Source organism: Haliaeetus albicilla, chromosome 5, assembly GCF_947461875.1.
Source record: "Haliaeetus albicilla chromosome 5, bHalAlb1.1, whole genome shotgun sequence".
In the NCBI taxonomy this organism is placed as follows: domain Eukaryota; kingdom Metazoa; phylum Chordata; class Aves; order Accipitriformes; family Accipitridae; genus Haliaeetus; species Haliaeetus albicilla.
This window is the reverse complement of record NC_091487.1, coordinates 7,009,746-7,025,564: the sequence shown is the minus strand read 5'-3', so window position 1 is coordinate 7,025,564 and position 15,819 is coordinate 7,009,746. Positions and strand designations below refer to the sequence as shown.

The 15,819-nt window shown below is 42.0% G+C and overlaps 1 protein-coding gene across 2 annotated transcripts in view; it reads left to right on the top strand.

The window, feature by feature from the left end:
* Positions 1 to 15,819, top strand: part of DHRS7 (dehydrogenase/reductase 7) — a 37,816-nt gene that overhangs the window by 5,743 nt on the left and 16,254 nt on the right. Inside the window, exon 1 of one of the 2 annotated variants that reach the window (XM_069783199.1) lies at positions 12,669 to 12,855. The exons of the other annotated variant lie outside the window; for it this stretch is intronic. Coding sequence (XP_069639300.1) covers positions 12,720 to 12,855 — 136 coding nt within the window. The 5' untranslated portion in view covers positions 12,669 to 12,719. Of the gene's footprint in view, positions 1 to 12,668; positions 12,856 to 15,819 lie in introns of those variants that run through there. 2 annotated transcript variants of the gene reach the window in all.

Here is a 15,819-nt window from a genome sequence, read left to right as displayed (position 1 = left end):
TAGGGCATTTGTTAAAAAGCAAATGCTAGTGATTTTCGGTCTACAAAATTGGGTACAAAATCATTAGGGCATCACAATGTGGTTTTCTTATTCTAGCTGTAAGAGAAAGAAAGCAATGCTCAGTCATGAGTTTTATTCTTCCGGTGAGAATTTGCTGATGGAAGTAACCTGCAATTCAGGAAAATCAGCAAAAGCAAAGTACAGTAAAGACCAAAATATCAACAGAGGGAAAATCCTTTTATGCTGAAAATTAATATAAAGCTTTATTCTAGACTATTGTTATTATTTTTGTCTTTCCATTTTTCTCCTGCTTTTTTGTATGTGAAATATGGGAAAAGCATGGCACCTCCCAACTTCTTCAAAATCCCAAGTAAGGTGACAAAAATTCAGGCAGCTCAGGAAGAGAAATGCAGTTTGTCAAGGTTTTCAGAGCTCATCTGCAAATCACCTGCATTTCACATGGTTCCTTCTATCTGTAGCAAAATTTCACTAAAGACCTGGTAGCCAGGAAAATTTGCTTTTCATGTGAAATGGGGAAATTAAAGAAGAACGTCATTATAGTCTATGAGCATTTTAAAGAAAATGAAAAATGAGGGGAAAAAGAGAACTGTTCAAATACTGATTCTTTTTCCCCTCCCTTTAGAACCTCAGCTGCCTCAGTAGTTGAAATGGAAATGTCTTGCTAGAAAGCCTGTGTGTCCTGAACCTGTTATATAAAAAGGGACAAAATAGACCTGTTTGATGTCTGAAGAAGTGCTGGCATGGCATCCCAGGGTATGCCAATTCATTTTGGCCCCTGTGCTATCTACCAGATTCATGAGGGTATGATGCAAATGGTCTCATTGAGACCATCTGCATTACTCTTCAACGCAAGAACCATGAATCAGCTTAAAGCGACATTAGTAGAAAACATAAGTTGATTTGAAGTGTTCTAAAGGCTGGGTCGAATTCACACATGACAGGACTCCAGGACAGATACCTTTCTATGGTTCTTTCCAACCTGAGGGGGATACACTTTATTGAATCTTCATCTGTCGGTGCTGAATGCTTACGACAACTTTGTGTTCAATTGCTGAATGTTTCATTTTCTTGACAAGAACTTTTTTTGCTCTAAGACAAACTGTGAAGTAGAGAACAACCAGAATATTTTATCAGCTAGGCTTTAGCCAATTCCGTTCATTAGATGGTTCTCCTGTTTTAAAAATGCCAGGGTATATGTAAGTTGCTGTTTCCATTTGCTATTAGTAGTCCGTGCATGAAGGCCTGTATCCTCACTGAAGTCGGTGACAAAGCTTCCATTGACCTCAGCGTTGCAGGATCAAACCCTTAGTCATTAGCATGTTGTAAAAACAGCTGTTATCCCAGCCAATTTTAATGGGCCTGTCTACAATTGTCAGTTGTTTAACCTAAAAATTAGCTTAGCAATCACAGCTAAAATTACATGTCAGACTGTTGATGCATAAGAATACTTCATACTGAGTCATCAAGAGTCTTATGATGCTCTTAGAGTTTTATAATTATTAACATTCAAGCAAGAGATTCTGAAATTTTATAAAGACTGGAATTTCCAGATGTCAAGGAGATTAGTTCTGATGAGAGGATAAGATTTATATTCTGTAAACTCCGTTTTTTGTGTTACTAGTCCTTTTCTTCTTTAAATAGCTGTATCAAGTCGCCTTCTTTGTACAACCAAATACAACTTACTTTTTGCTACATTCATTCATATGTATCTGTTGAATCAGTTGTCTCTTTTAACAAACCTGTTAGCTGGGATGCAGCTGAGGAGATAAATTTTTGTGTGTCAATTAAACTAAAAGCAACATGTCAGAATCAAATAGCCAAGCTGTGGAGGTATTTGAAATCTGAACATTGCTTAGTATTTTGCAAAATAGGTTTTCTCAGGACCAAGGATTCTGGAGTGTCCAGGTTTTAAAGAATAATCCTGTTCTGGAGCTGGATTTTGCCACTTAGACCTTTTTTAGTTGACAACATAACTGAATTTTAAATTTAGTTTCATTACATAGGTGCTGATGTGGTATGACTTTAAGAAGTAAAGACATTGTTTCATGTTTGCTGGCATAAGGGACATGATAAAAATGGATACGAGATCACAAACTATATGTGATGGTTTTCTCAGGAATCAAAACAAGTAGTAATTTGAATTTTTAGCATTTTTTTGACAACTCTCCCCCCTCACCCCCCCCCGACAGTGTTGTGTTTCTTTGGGCATGGTGCAGAACAAAATATTAGCAAAGCAATAAGGGCCATTATGAAAAGAAACTGCTTGTTGTGCAGTTCAAGCTCAGAGTTTCAGGAGGAGGAACCTATCAGGAAAAGAAAATCTCATATTGCAGGTCACATTAGCATAAGTTCTTTTGTAGAACATTTAAGTGCAAGTAATGTGGTGCAGCTTAATATCAGAGTATTACTCAGAACATGGATGCTACTTGGAGATAATCTAAGTCTCCACCCTAAACAGAAAGGTATCCTTCCTTCTCAGGAAATTTCAGTTAATAATGGATTAGGAGTCCAAGTACTTCTTGAGTGATTTGGGAATGTGATTTCTTTTAAGGATTTGAAATATGCTTGTTTTCTTGCTTGTTTTCAATCATTGTAGTATATCACTCATGTATTTATTAGGATAAATCTATGTTTCCTTTGTATTTGTGTGTGTAAAGGCATACATTTTTACAATTACATTATATTATTACAAACATGCTTCTTTTTTGCATTTTTTAACCTTTACAGGAATAATCAAAATAATTGACTAGTACTTGACATTTATCATGTCATATTCTAATTATTCACTTGTGTTGTTTTACTCTGTTTTATGTTCAAAATAAATAATATAATCCCTTGTAAGAGACACGATAAGGAAGAGGAAAAAAGCTTGTCTTACAAAGATGAGAAAAACGATTAGGTGAAAAAAGGGAAAGCACTGGCGATGTTGATTCACAGCAGCCTGCTGAAAACGGGATTGGAATCATTAGCTCACTCTACCGAGGTCACAAGATTGCCATTCTATGACATAAATTTCAATTAATATAGACAGTGTCTCAACATGAAAGTAGCAGTTGACCTGAGCTGAACTCAAGTTAGACGAGAAGCTCATTACCAATAACAGTTAGCAAACAGGAATTATCCTGCAAGTGCAAACTGAAAAGCAAAGTTACATACCTTCAGAGCACTGAGCAAACATGTCATTCTGCTGCTAGCTCTCTAGGTAGAATATGTGAATACTCAAAGATAGCGGTTGTGGAATGCTTTGTTCTCATCTCACTGCAAAAGCAACCTACTGAGAAACCCACAGTAAAAACCAACACCATTCCGATGCAATTTCTAGTGCTGTCTACAAAAAATTTGGGATCTTTTCTGAACACAAATCCTAAAAGTGTTGATCCAGTGCCTTTCAAGTTAAACTCAAGATTCCCACTGACTTCAGAGGGTCTGGATTGGGTTTAAATTTCTTACTTGCTCGGGGAAGCATTAGTACTGTCAAAATAACTTTCGTCAGTTTAAGCTGGATTAATGATACAGTAGTCATTTTCCATAAAATCATAGAATAATCTTGGTTGGAAGGGACTTCTGGAGGTCATCTAGTTCAACCCCTGGCTCAAAGCAGGTCCAATGAGATGGAGTTGCTTAGGTTTTTGTCCAGCTGGGTTTTGAATATCTTTGAGGATGGAAATTCCACCTCTCTGGGCACCTGTTCCTGTGTTTCCAGTCAGAATTTCCTGTGTTGCAATTTGTGTCCGTTGCCTCTTGTCTTATCGCTACATACCTCTGAAAAGAGTCTATGGTTGAAGACAGCAATAAAAACTTCCCTTATCCTTCTCCTCTTACAGCTGAACAAAGATGGTTCTCTAAACCCCTCTTCATCTCAGTGGCCTTCCGCTACACTTTCTCCAGTATGATGAAGAATTTACTTACCCAGGAAAGGTGACAGGAGGCTGCTTACATAGCTTAGATTTAAATACTTGTGGTTAGTATCTTGCCTGTTGCTGTGACACATAAAATGCTTTTTAACACAATTAAAAAACTCAGCTATGCAAAATAAAACATTACTACCTTTTGCGACTCTCCTGAACCTCTCTGGGTTGACACCTGTGCTACCATACACAGAAAGATGATGCATCCTCAACAAAGCACCCGGTTGCTTTCACTGAGGCTTAATGTCAAGTAAAAGTTGACTTCAGAAAGTGGAATAGGCAAAATGCTCATGAAATCACGTACACATCTTGGATCTGTGTTCCTGTAGATGTTAAACAAAACTTCTTGCAGCATACCATCCTATACGCCTCAGAAGAGGGACAGGGCCACCATCATGACAGACCCACATCTGCCTGATCCTGGGCAGTGCAGGAAACTTCTTTAGATGTCGGTAGTAGTTAGAGCAGTCTTAGAGCTACTTTTTCTTGGTTTTGGTTACCAGAAAGGGACTGTAGGAGGACCAGGTGCACCAAACTTACCCTCTCCAAACACTAGCACGTCTATCCATCAGCTAATTAAGAGAGCACTATGCTCGCTCTTACTTTTCTGACACCCAGGGATTTTCCCAAATGAATAATTAGATCAGCTCTCTGTTATTGTGTTGCTCGAATGGAAGCTAATATTTAGCTGGTGTATCTCCTTATCTCTTTATGTCCTTAAAATACCTACTATCTAAGCAGGACTATGGCTTATGACTTTCCTTAACTGAGATACACACTAAAAAAACCCATCCCTATAAGCGTATGCTTCTAGAGCTCCTTACATAATATCTTCATTAAAATGCTAATCACAGGGTTCTGCTAAGAGCCAGGTCAGACTGTGATCAGCTTTTTAGGCCATATTCACTTTCGGACTTCTTGCCTGAGAAATTCCACAGGTTCACATGCTTGATTATGCGATTATTTTCTTGAATTCATTAAAAAACTCCCCCCATGCTCAGTTTACAGCCCCAAAGCTGATCTTCCTCATAATTTATATTCTGATAGTAAAAGGTTTAGAAACAGAAATCTCCATTTTTCTCTTAAAAACGTTGGTTGTTAATGAAAATTCTCTGATATTTTGTGTTTTGCTTTGGGAAGACCAGCAGAGGGTGCCTGAGCTAGAGAGCAAACCGCATCCCAGATTTGTGCTGGAATTGTTAACAATATGAGTGTAAAAAAAGAAATAAACTTTAATTTAGTTCTCTATTAAAACCAAAGAGGAATACATTAATGAAAATGAAGGGAAACTAACTGTCTTAGGAAAACTGCACTATTAACAGACTGTCAAAAAAGTCAGACTAAAATTAAGGAAAAAAGTAATTTGGGAATTAGGAAAGGAATTTTATTTACCTGATTCTGTCATTGGCTAACAGCTACTAAAGGACTGGTTCCCTGAAGTATCTTTTCATGTGTTTTGGGAGACATTCCCTCCATCAGCTACTCCCTAGCTACCTCTGTGTAAGGAGACGGAGGAAGAGAAAATCTTTCAACGCAGGATTCAGAACAGGTTCCTAATTTATGTTCCCTGGCCACCCCCACGATGGAGTTTGTGCTGACTCCAGTGGGTGCTCAGGGAGACGAAGCTCTGCAGAATCAGCCTTTTGGATACCAGCTTCTCCTCCTCCTGTCCCTCGCTTAATATTAAATGTTGTGAGAAAGTTTTCACTAGTTCCCTGCATGAATAGTCTTTTCAGCACTAGTGCAATGAGAGAGCCAACGCAGAAAGAAACCTTTCTAGCTTCATCACAACAGATTTAAATCAAATAAATATTGTTTTATATATCTAGATAAGTATTTGGAAAATTCCAGATGTGCAAAGGGGGCGCAATTCTTTCCATTGACTTTGGTGACCTTGAAACCCAGCCCAGGATGATAGATGCAGAACAGGGATCTAAGAATCAAAATGTAAATATCAGTGAAAATGTCTGCCTCTTCTTCACCATCAGAAGAGGGTTTTTTCTATATTGAGAAAGCAAGAAAGCTTTTTTTTTTAAAGAAAAACATGAAATACTTGCTCTCCCTCACTTATCCAGATATGATATATTCGTATGACATTGTATGTTCAGATATGTTCTAGCCTTACCTATAGCTATTTTTCTGAGGAAAAGTCCTTCATATATTTGTATCTTGACTTCTTCTAATATTTCATGTGAATAATCATGAAGAATTACATAGTACTAATGTCATACAAGCAAAATGGCATTATCATCAAATGGAGTTTTGTTCAATTCACCTGAAGGTGTTCTGTATTTCTGTTATTTATATAAACACAGGTGATTTAGTCATACCCCTTAATGTAAACTAAAGAAAGTGTGTTATGAAAAGGAAACGGATAATACAACTTAAGGACTCTGGGTTTCATCACTGTCCTATGATACTAAACAAATCTTACCGTCATATAAATGGCCCATCTTCTGCAGGAAAGGTTGGAGTTTTTCTGGATTTATCTTTTTGTTATTTCTCTCAGTAAACGTGCTTTTAATGTCAATAAATGGGAAGCAAAGTCAAAGTAGTGTGGTCTAGAGGAATGAGCAGAGCTCAGGCAGGCAGTCCTGAATAAAATTCACCCTTATGTGAAGGGCACATCGCAACACGTAAGTCACATTCGAATATCCAGTTAGGTCAGCCAGGGAGACTTGATGTGCAGGAGCTCTTTGTCTGGAGGCAAATGTTGTCCTTTAAAGAGTCACATGCCCCTTTTAAACAGATACAGTTAATGTAGGTGTCAGTAAAAGCATGCCAAGCACTTTGCAAAAAAAAGCAAAGCCAAGCAGTTTATAATCTAATTGAAAAGTCATGGATGTGAAATTTGGAAGAAGGGCAGGGCCGAGTGTAGCTGCAGGTGGCTGGGATCACTGCAGAGTTTTACAGCTTCTAACACAAGTGTGACACTGTGTAGAGGGTAGAAATTGGCTCTCGCTTCTTATATTGAGGAAATCCTTCCCAGGGGATGCCACAAAAAGTCACTGACCGACAACCAGGAGTCATCTACTTCTGTGTCTGAAGATGCTTCCTATATTTGTCCTGGCTGTCTGAATAAAAATATTCTTGCCTCTGTATTTTTATATTACTATTTTGTGTTCTTTTGTGGTGCTCTGTTGTTATGTGATGTTTTTCTATATATTTTTTTTCTGAGGGAGGAAACAGTGAGCTGTAGGGAGGGGAGAGGAGGACAGAATGATTTACTCACAGTTACACCACTTCAACGTAGGGTTTTCTTAACTGAACAGTTGCAAAGACTTGTGTAACCATCTCTGCCATGTCTTTTCTAGTAAGTAAAACAATCTGTGGACTTTCTAGTCCTGAGATCAACTGGCCTGACCTGGCTTGTGTCTGTAGCTGATGCCCCTCAGACATATGCCACATTCCCTGGGACAGTGTTTGTGGGCAAAGCCTTACCATGAACCACGATAACAGTTTAAAAGTATGGATGATCAGGTGCCAGTGTATGACTCCACTCCTTGGCCCTGTTTGACTTACTGGTATAGATGTAGCTTACTCTGGCAAGCAATTTCTCTGGCTTACCTTCTATTGCTTGGGAACAGGTTGTACTAAACTGTAACGCAGTGGCCAGGAAGGCAGTACCAACAGTTTCATTTACTGTTTTAAAAATGGATAGACGACACAGTAGTTCAACTTGCCCTAATTGGAACTAGACTTGAAGTTTTAAATTGATGGGAGCTCACGCTCAAAACCTTAACTAAACAGACTGAAATGAAATGGATGCAAGGTGTAAGTAAAATTAAGGAAAGATTTGAAGGAAGAAAAGATGGAGGTTATTTCCTTCAAGTCTCTCTTTAAGTGGCCTGAGTAAGGAGGCAAGCAGAAGGGGCTATGCGTGAAAAAACATGAAGATGAACAACATGCTAAAAGCTGAAATGAGAAGAGATTAGGGTAGCTAGGAATGCAGAGGCTTAAGTGCACTAAAACTCAGAGGCTTGAACTCAAGAAGATAATTCTGATGCAGAAAGCAGACAGCTTGTGGTCTTTGTAAGCAATAGGAAAAATTTCACTGACATAGCGACAGCAGAATTATACCTCAAATCAGTGTCAGATCAAAATGATTCCCGCATTTAAAAGGCTCAAACGAATGTCCCTTACCTAGGATAAATTTTTAAGTTTTCAGTAAATGTTATTACAAGAGAGGCAACATTTTCTTAAATAATAATTTGCAGTTAAACCAGATATAAATAAAAACTATAGAAAGAAGGTATGTATGCACTGTCTGATCAGATTTATGTAAGAAGTATTTTTGGCACTCTGTTACATTTACATGGGACTGTCTTTGCCTGGATGTGTGTTTGTTCATCTCCTTTTCTAGCAACACTAAACCATATGGCATAGGTAACGTTCTGAAGCAGATAGCATGGAGTCATGGCCTTACTTCACTTGCACTCATTTTATGGCGGATTCTCCCTAAAATTTTGTTTTCCTAAACAAAGCAAAGAGCTTTTGTCCTTAGAAGCTGTTCTGTTTTGCTCACAGTGGAAGAGGAAAAACAGGAAAATGGAATGTAGTGCTGCTCTACTTATTGCTATTCATTTTAATGTTATTGTACCTGCATAAATAATTTAGGGAAGGAAGAGCATTTTTCAAATCTATGTTTTACACAGACACTGAAATAAGCTCAGATAATTGCACTGAAGCTTTATTTACTCTAATATGGATCAAAGAAAGTGCATCACAGTACTGTGGAAAACATTCACACCCATGCTTTCACAGTTTTAGTACCAGGGCTGGCATCAAGTCATCCGAGCCCCCCGTGTGAACATTCAAAGAGGAAGCAGTTCACCCAGAAATCTGAAAATTTTATAGAATCATAGAATCACAGAACAGTTTGGGTTGGAAGGGACCTTAAAGATCACCTAGTTCCAACCCCCCTGCCACGGGCAGGGACACCTTCCACTAGCCCAGGTTGCTCAAAGCCCCATCCAACCTGGCCTTGAACACTGCCAGGGATGGGGCATCCACAACTTCTCTGGGCAGAACCTCTGTTCCAGTGCCTTACCACCCTCACAGTGAAGAACTTCCTTACACCCAAACTAAATCTACTGACTTTCAGTTTAAAACTGTTCCCCCTTGTCCTGTCACTACAGGCCCTGGTAAAAAGTCTGTCTCTGTGTTTCTTATAAGCCCCCTTTATATATTAAAAGGCCATAATAAGGTCTCCCCAGCACCTTCTCTTCTCCCGGCTGAACAATCACAGCTCTCTCAGCCTTTCTTCACAGGAGACGTGCTCCAGCCCTCTGACCATTTTCACCGCCCTCCTCTGAACTGCTCTGACAGGTCCATGTCTTTTTGTGCTGGGTGCCCCAAAGCTGGACACAGTACTTCAGGTGGGGTCTCACCAGAGCGGAGTAGAGGGGGAGAATGTGGGCTGCAAGCACATATTGCTGGCTCATGTCCAATTTTTCATCCACCAGTATCCCCAAATCTTGCTCCACAGGACAGCTCTCAATCCATTGATCCCCCAGTTCCACTGTGCTATTGCACTTTTGCACAAGGTCTTCTCAATACTGCACAACTGGAGAAAAAAATAAATATATAGAAACAGTAGTCTAATCAAACATTTATTTCTGCCTTATTGCCTTGGAGATAGAATGCAGCTTATCTTGCTTTTATATACATTAAGTGTGTCAGTATAATTTGTGTAACTCTTAAGAATTAAGGCACGTTATCATGTTATGTGCTGAGTTTAATTGATCTGTTATCTGCTGCCACAGAGTCAACAGGGGAACCTCAGCAAGGTTCACAGCAGGGAACTATTTCTCATGTTGTTTTCAGAACTTTGCACTTCATCTTTACATTGGCTCTTGCATTTCACAGCCTCAGTTAAGTATAGATATCAGAATATGTTTGCTGAACTCCAAAGTGCAGTCTGCCTCAATCACAGGACAAAGTGCAACAGAACTGTCGTTCATTCTGTTGATGTTCAGGTTGACTTTGGTTGACTTTTAAAAACTGTTAGCAGTAATGGCCTCTTCAGAAAGTGAAAATTAGCTTCTCATGGAAACTAAGTTCAGGCATTAGGAGGAGAAATATTTTTGGTTTTCCTCGGGAATTCAGATGTTGGTCAAATCCAAGGGCTTTGTTATGTGATCCTTTAAGAGATGTTTCACTTTGCTTTGGTACTTTGACAAACAGCTCTTCTCTAAGTAGCTGCTGGCTCTGAAGCAACAAAAAGAGTGTATGTTACTGTCAACACTCAAAGTTGTACTTGCAGCAAGGAAGTCAGAGCACCGCTGGCCATCAAGGTTGGACTGGAAGTGGCAACCCCGGACTCCCATCAATCTTTTGCCAATTGCTTTGGGATTGAGAAGAAATCTCATAGTCTGGCATGATTTGGATGGTTTACAGCAGCCATACGTAAAAGCTGCAGCCTGTGGTAGCTTTACTGCTTTTTAGCTGGTGGGGATCTCAAAAGAAATCTTTTTAATAGAGTTGGGTGTGTATGATTAGGATAATTCCTTAAGTACATATATCTATCATTAAGATAATACTAATGAGATGAACGTATTTACTTTTTATAAGTTGGAAAACAGCAAGAATGGACACTACCTTGTAAGGCACCTTGTAACTTTTTCCAGTGCTCTCCTTCCCATGCTCAGTCTGACACTGAGCATGCCTTCATGCGCTGAGCAGGCACTTCATGCCTATCTTTGTTGTCTTGGGGATAGGCAGTAAAATCCCCACTGATGGTGACTGTGCAGCTGTACAAATGCACAAGAACTCCATAACTGAACCTTTTTTTTTAACAGGAGAAGTCTATTTTATTCAGATTTGTTGTAAAAGAAGGGTTGAAGCAGAGTTAACAGAATAAATTGTCACCAGACATCGATCACAGGATGCTGGGACCTCGTGAGCTTCTCCTACGCATCCTTTCTGTGCTCAGCCCGAGCTGCTGCATACCTGTCTCTTTGGGGACAGCCAGGAAAATCCCCACTGGGAATATACTGTGCAGGTGCAGTGTACATCCTCTTCCAACTTTGTACTGCCTGTTCTGGTGTGTTGTAGTGCAAAGCTCCACAATCATGTGTGCACCACCTGCACTTAGCACAAGGAGGAAATAAGACCCAGAAAATACTTTCAATTACTTGCTATTTATTTATATATGTTTCATATGGCATTAAGTTTCCATTATGCTATACATTGCACTAACACAAAATAAATAGTTCTCAACTCAGTAAAACAGGAGAAAACGGGGAAATAAAAAGAATAGCTGTAACCTATAGCTGTATAACTGTGAACAGTCATAGTTCCTGTGATAGTATTCCTTCATAACCTCCAAAGGCCTGTTTCTATTCTAAAACACCACAACTATTTAATTAACAATGATTGGTTTGGACACAGTTGAGGATTGGTGCTATTTACAGAAACAAAGTATATTGGCGGTGCATTTTTATTTTTCTGTCACCTTTCCCTTGCCCTATGAATTACATTCTGATTGATTTTTCAGCAAGTCAGTCAGATCCTTAAAGGTAGACCATGGCTGTATTTGCCTCAGAAAGCTGTAATGCAAATTTTATGGCGATTCAGGAGTTGATTCGTGAATCCTTTGGTCATCGGTGGAGCTGGGACAGACCAGGCAGCTGCGTGTGGTAAACACAGCCATCCCGTGCTAAGTCTGCTGAGAGATGAAGGGCCTTAGCCTGTGAGATTTTGGGAACAGGCTGTGTGTCCCTTTCTGAACAACTATGCAGCTCTGCTTGCAGTTGTGTCAAGTGTCTGGCAAGGAAACAGGAATTATTACGGGTTCCCCTTTCGTATCTGTACCTCCTGCTGTGAAAGATGGAAACATCAAGGTAGTAAAAACAGGGGTTTTTGCCTCTGCACATAAACACTAGCAAACCTACGGTAAAGAGCTGTAGATGAGAGTGATGCGATGTCCAGAAATGCCACAGCCCCTGCGCCTTTAGCACTTGTGGGTATCCAGCACCACGAACGTTGGAGCCCAGCGTTTAAACCCAAGGTCTGGAACGTGGGCCAGAGCGGGTGTATGCGAGAACTGGGTTTGCCTCAGTAGGCAGCGCAGTAGCAGGCATGTCCGACGGCAGCATTACTGCAGGAACCCGGGTGGGAAAGGCTTCCACACTGCGAGACGGGCTGCTGCCTCCCGTGACAGGGATGCAGCAGTATGGTCTGTGAGAGGGCCGGCGATGGCTCCAGCGGTGAGAGGAATGGCCGGTGTCCCCAAGGGCCAGCCGTGAGGCTCTCCTCAGTTAGACAGGCGCTGCCTTTCGATCTCCAAACACCCATTTTTTGATCTCCAAACACCGAAGCCAAACCTGGACACCCGCCAGCGCCTGAGGACATGCCGCCTTGTTTACGAGCAGGAGAAGGCCGGGCGGCCCTCCCCTCCCCTCGGGGGCACGTCGAGGAGGCAAAATAAAAAAAAAAAAACCAGGGCCCCCGCTCTCAGAACCCGACCTTCACCCCCCGTCACATGCACGGCCTCTCCCCCACAAACCCAACGCTTCATCGCCCCAGCTTTGACTGCGCCAGCCCCCCCGGGGCCGCGTTACCCACCGGCCCCGGCCGCCGCGGGGATGGCCTCAGGGCCGGGCCGGGCCGCGGTACGGAGCGAAGCCGCCCAGTGGGGGAAAGGGGGTGGAAGAGGAGGCGGGGAGGAGGCCGGCGCTGCGCTGCCGTGGGGCAGGCGCTGGCTGCAGGCAACGGAGGGCGGCTCCCGCAGCGTCGCGGCCCTGATAAAGGGGCACGGCCGGGCCGCTGCGGCGGTAACGGGAGGCCATGGCCTGGGGCTGCGCGCTGTGCCTGGCGCTGGCGGGCGGCGCCCTCCTGGCCCTGCTGGTGCAGCTGCTGCGCTGGCTGCGGGCCGACGGCGACCTCACGCTGCTGTGGGCCGAGTGGCGGGGGAAGAAGCCAGGTAAAACCGCCCGCCAGCCGCCGTCGAGCGCCGGGAGGGGTGGGCGCGGTGTGGCCGGGGACGGGTTTGGGGCCCTCCGTGAGGGGAGAGGGGGTGGCGGCGTGTGGGGAGGAGAGGGCTCCCCAGGGACGGGGCTGAAGTCGCCTCAGCTCGGTGGAGCCAACCCACGGCAGCTGCCCCAGGGGTTTGTCCGTAAAAATAACCCCCGAAAGTGTAATTTTCCCGCCCTTATCCAGCGAGGCGTGTGGTGCCCCTCACGCCGATAAAGTAGCTCTCTAAAAGCAGCTTCGCAGCGACAGAGAGCTCCAGCAGATCTGTGGCGAGGGCTGGCTCCTTTGGCCCAAAAATGGTTGTTTTGCGCTGTTTCTGGGCAGATAATCCGGTTCTGGCATCGGCATGTGGAGTAACTGAGGCTGCCTGGGGAGCGCGTGGTTCAGGGCCAGCGTCGAAGGAAGGGTCGGTAAGAAAAGAGGATGCTTGGTGCCTGTGGCCAGGATGAGTTGCTTTGTACTCAGTTTAGCTCCTGTTTCAGTTTGTTTTGACATCTTCAAGCAGACCTTGGTTTCACAGTAGTGCTGAAAGTGTTTACAGTGAAGTAAACATGAATATTAATGTTCGGATTAAATGGGTTTCCTCTTCTGAAGGGCGTAAGGGAACACCACACGATTGCTCTATGTGGCTTTACACCACTTTTTTGTAAGGTGCTGCTTTCAACGCCTATGGGTACAAAAGTTTAATAAAATGCTGTCAGGGATTTTCAATTCTTGCTCGTGTTGACCTTTCTAATCTGACTGTAATTCTGCCTTCTTCTGGACAAAGATCTTTAAATATCGTAGGTTTTATTTGCTTAGTAGAGACTTTTGATCAGGAAAGCCACAAATCTCTGAATATCCCCCCTCAGCTTAGCCAGCACTGGTGATTTGGGGCTGCTGTGAGCCATGTTGGGCACGGGTGGTTGAAGCAACAGTGGGAAGCTGGTTGCACCTCATCCATTGGAAGAAGCTGATCTGAAAGAAGATGGGACAAGGGACACTAAGCCTGTCCCATCTGTGAAATGAAACTGGATGTAAGGTTGAGATCTGGAGAGAAGACTGTATGGAATGAAGGCAGATCAAGAATGTGTGCCTGGGGGAGAACAGTGGGGTAAAGGTTTGGGCTTGAGACCATGATTCGGTTGGGATGGTGGCACAGGTGAAGGTTGGCATTAGGGAGGGCTTGAGAGAACAGTAGGACAAACTTGTTGAGACGCCTCTATCTTCCGCTTTCAGTAGAAGCTTACTGCTAAAGTGCTAGTCCATGTAATGGACAAGAGAACAGAAAAGCATGCACGAGTAATAAAGCTCTAAGAAATACTGAATTTAAATGTGTGTGAGCAATCTTCTGTAACTCTTTGGATATGCAGCCCAAAGTTTTATAGTAACTCCATCAGGTTGTTCCCTTACTATAAGAAAACTACAAAAAAAGCTTCGTGTGTGGACTTTGCAAAGATCACAGAAAGACTCAGGGCAGAGAAACAAGATAAATCTTGACTAATACAAACAGAATTGAAGCTTTGTCCTGAGGGATCTATGTGCAATGCACATCAAGATGTAGGAGTTCTCAGGTAGACATAGTGTTATTTGAATGTAGCCTTCAGTCTTATTGGAGGTCTGGAAACCTTTTAACTAGTCTCTAAAAGTTCCCATATAAAGAGCAATGTAGTCAGTTTCTGATGTAGTTGTTTCAACATGTGATGTAGGAAGAATCAGGCAGAATTTTGTCAACATTAGCTCCTTTGCTCTGTGAAGAGGTGAGCTGTGTCTTACCCTACCCTGTGTCCCAGCCTCAGTGCTTGTAATTTACTAAAATATGTAGCTGAAATGGTAGCATTTTAAGTGGCATTTTGCTGATAGTTCAGCCATATACATGTGGCATAGTGGTGCCGCAGTGCTGATCCTAACTGTTCAGGTGGGAAAACAGAAGGGACAAACGCTACAAAAGATGTTTCTTTAAATATGTTCTCCTTTTCCTCATCCCGATATTGTGCACATAATGTAGCATGCCTAGGTAAGTAACATGTGGATCCCATGGAAAAAACCCTTGATTTTTATTTAAAGCTGTTATTGGAGCTGTCACTCTTGCAGTTGTTATATTGTGTTATCACTTCTAAAACACTATTATGGATGTCGAAGCTTTTGGAGATAAAAATACGAGAAAGCAGACTGATCTCGTATGTTTCCTTCTCTTGTGCTGTAAACTATAGTTATGAAGAAAGGCCTTAATATAGGTAAGACTGTTTCCATGTCAATGATTCAATTCTATAGGTTTAATTCACTTCTGGATTTTGTCCTTGGCAGGTGCTGGATTGCTTCCCATCTTCTAAATATTTGTGTGGTCGGGAGACAAGGGTTACTGCGTACCTGATGACTTTCCTTATGTGTTGTGTTTTATTAGCTGAACAGCAGTCACTCTAAAAGGTGTGCTTTTCACAGGCAGTATAATATCAAGCTAAGGAGGATCCTTTTACATATGAAAGCCTATGTATCTGAAAGCCTACCTACTCTTAAAGCTGGGAACAATGGTATGATTCTTTAGAGCTGTGGGGAGGATGTTCTGCTTTAAAACTCCCCATACCAAATTTTTTTCATGAATGAAATGACACTAAAACCTTCTGCTACAGGAACTATAAAATTTTGGAAAAAGCCCTAAACAGCTACAAAAGCACTTCTTGGATTATTTGCAGTACTACTTTGTTCAACCTCTCATTTGTTATGCCTTGTAACACAGTAGCTAATGGTTAGTAATAGTATAATCTGCTTTTATTTTTTAATTTGTCATGGTTAATTTTTAAACTTATTTCCAGTATCAACAGGACATTTATTTTAGAGCAAGCTGGTGGTTTGATACTTGTTCTACAGCGGCATTTGAGCTAGGTTTTCCATTATGTTAACTCCCAGTAGCTCAGTGCTTGGTAACTATCAGCAC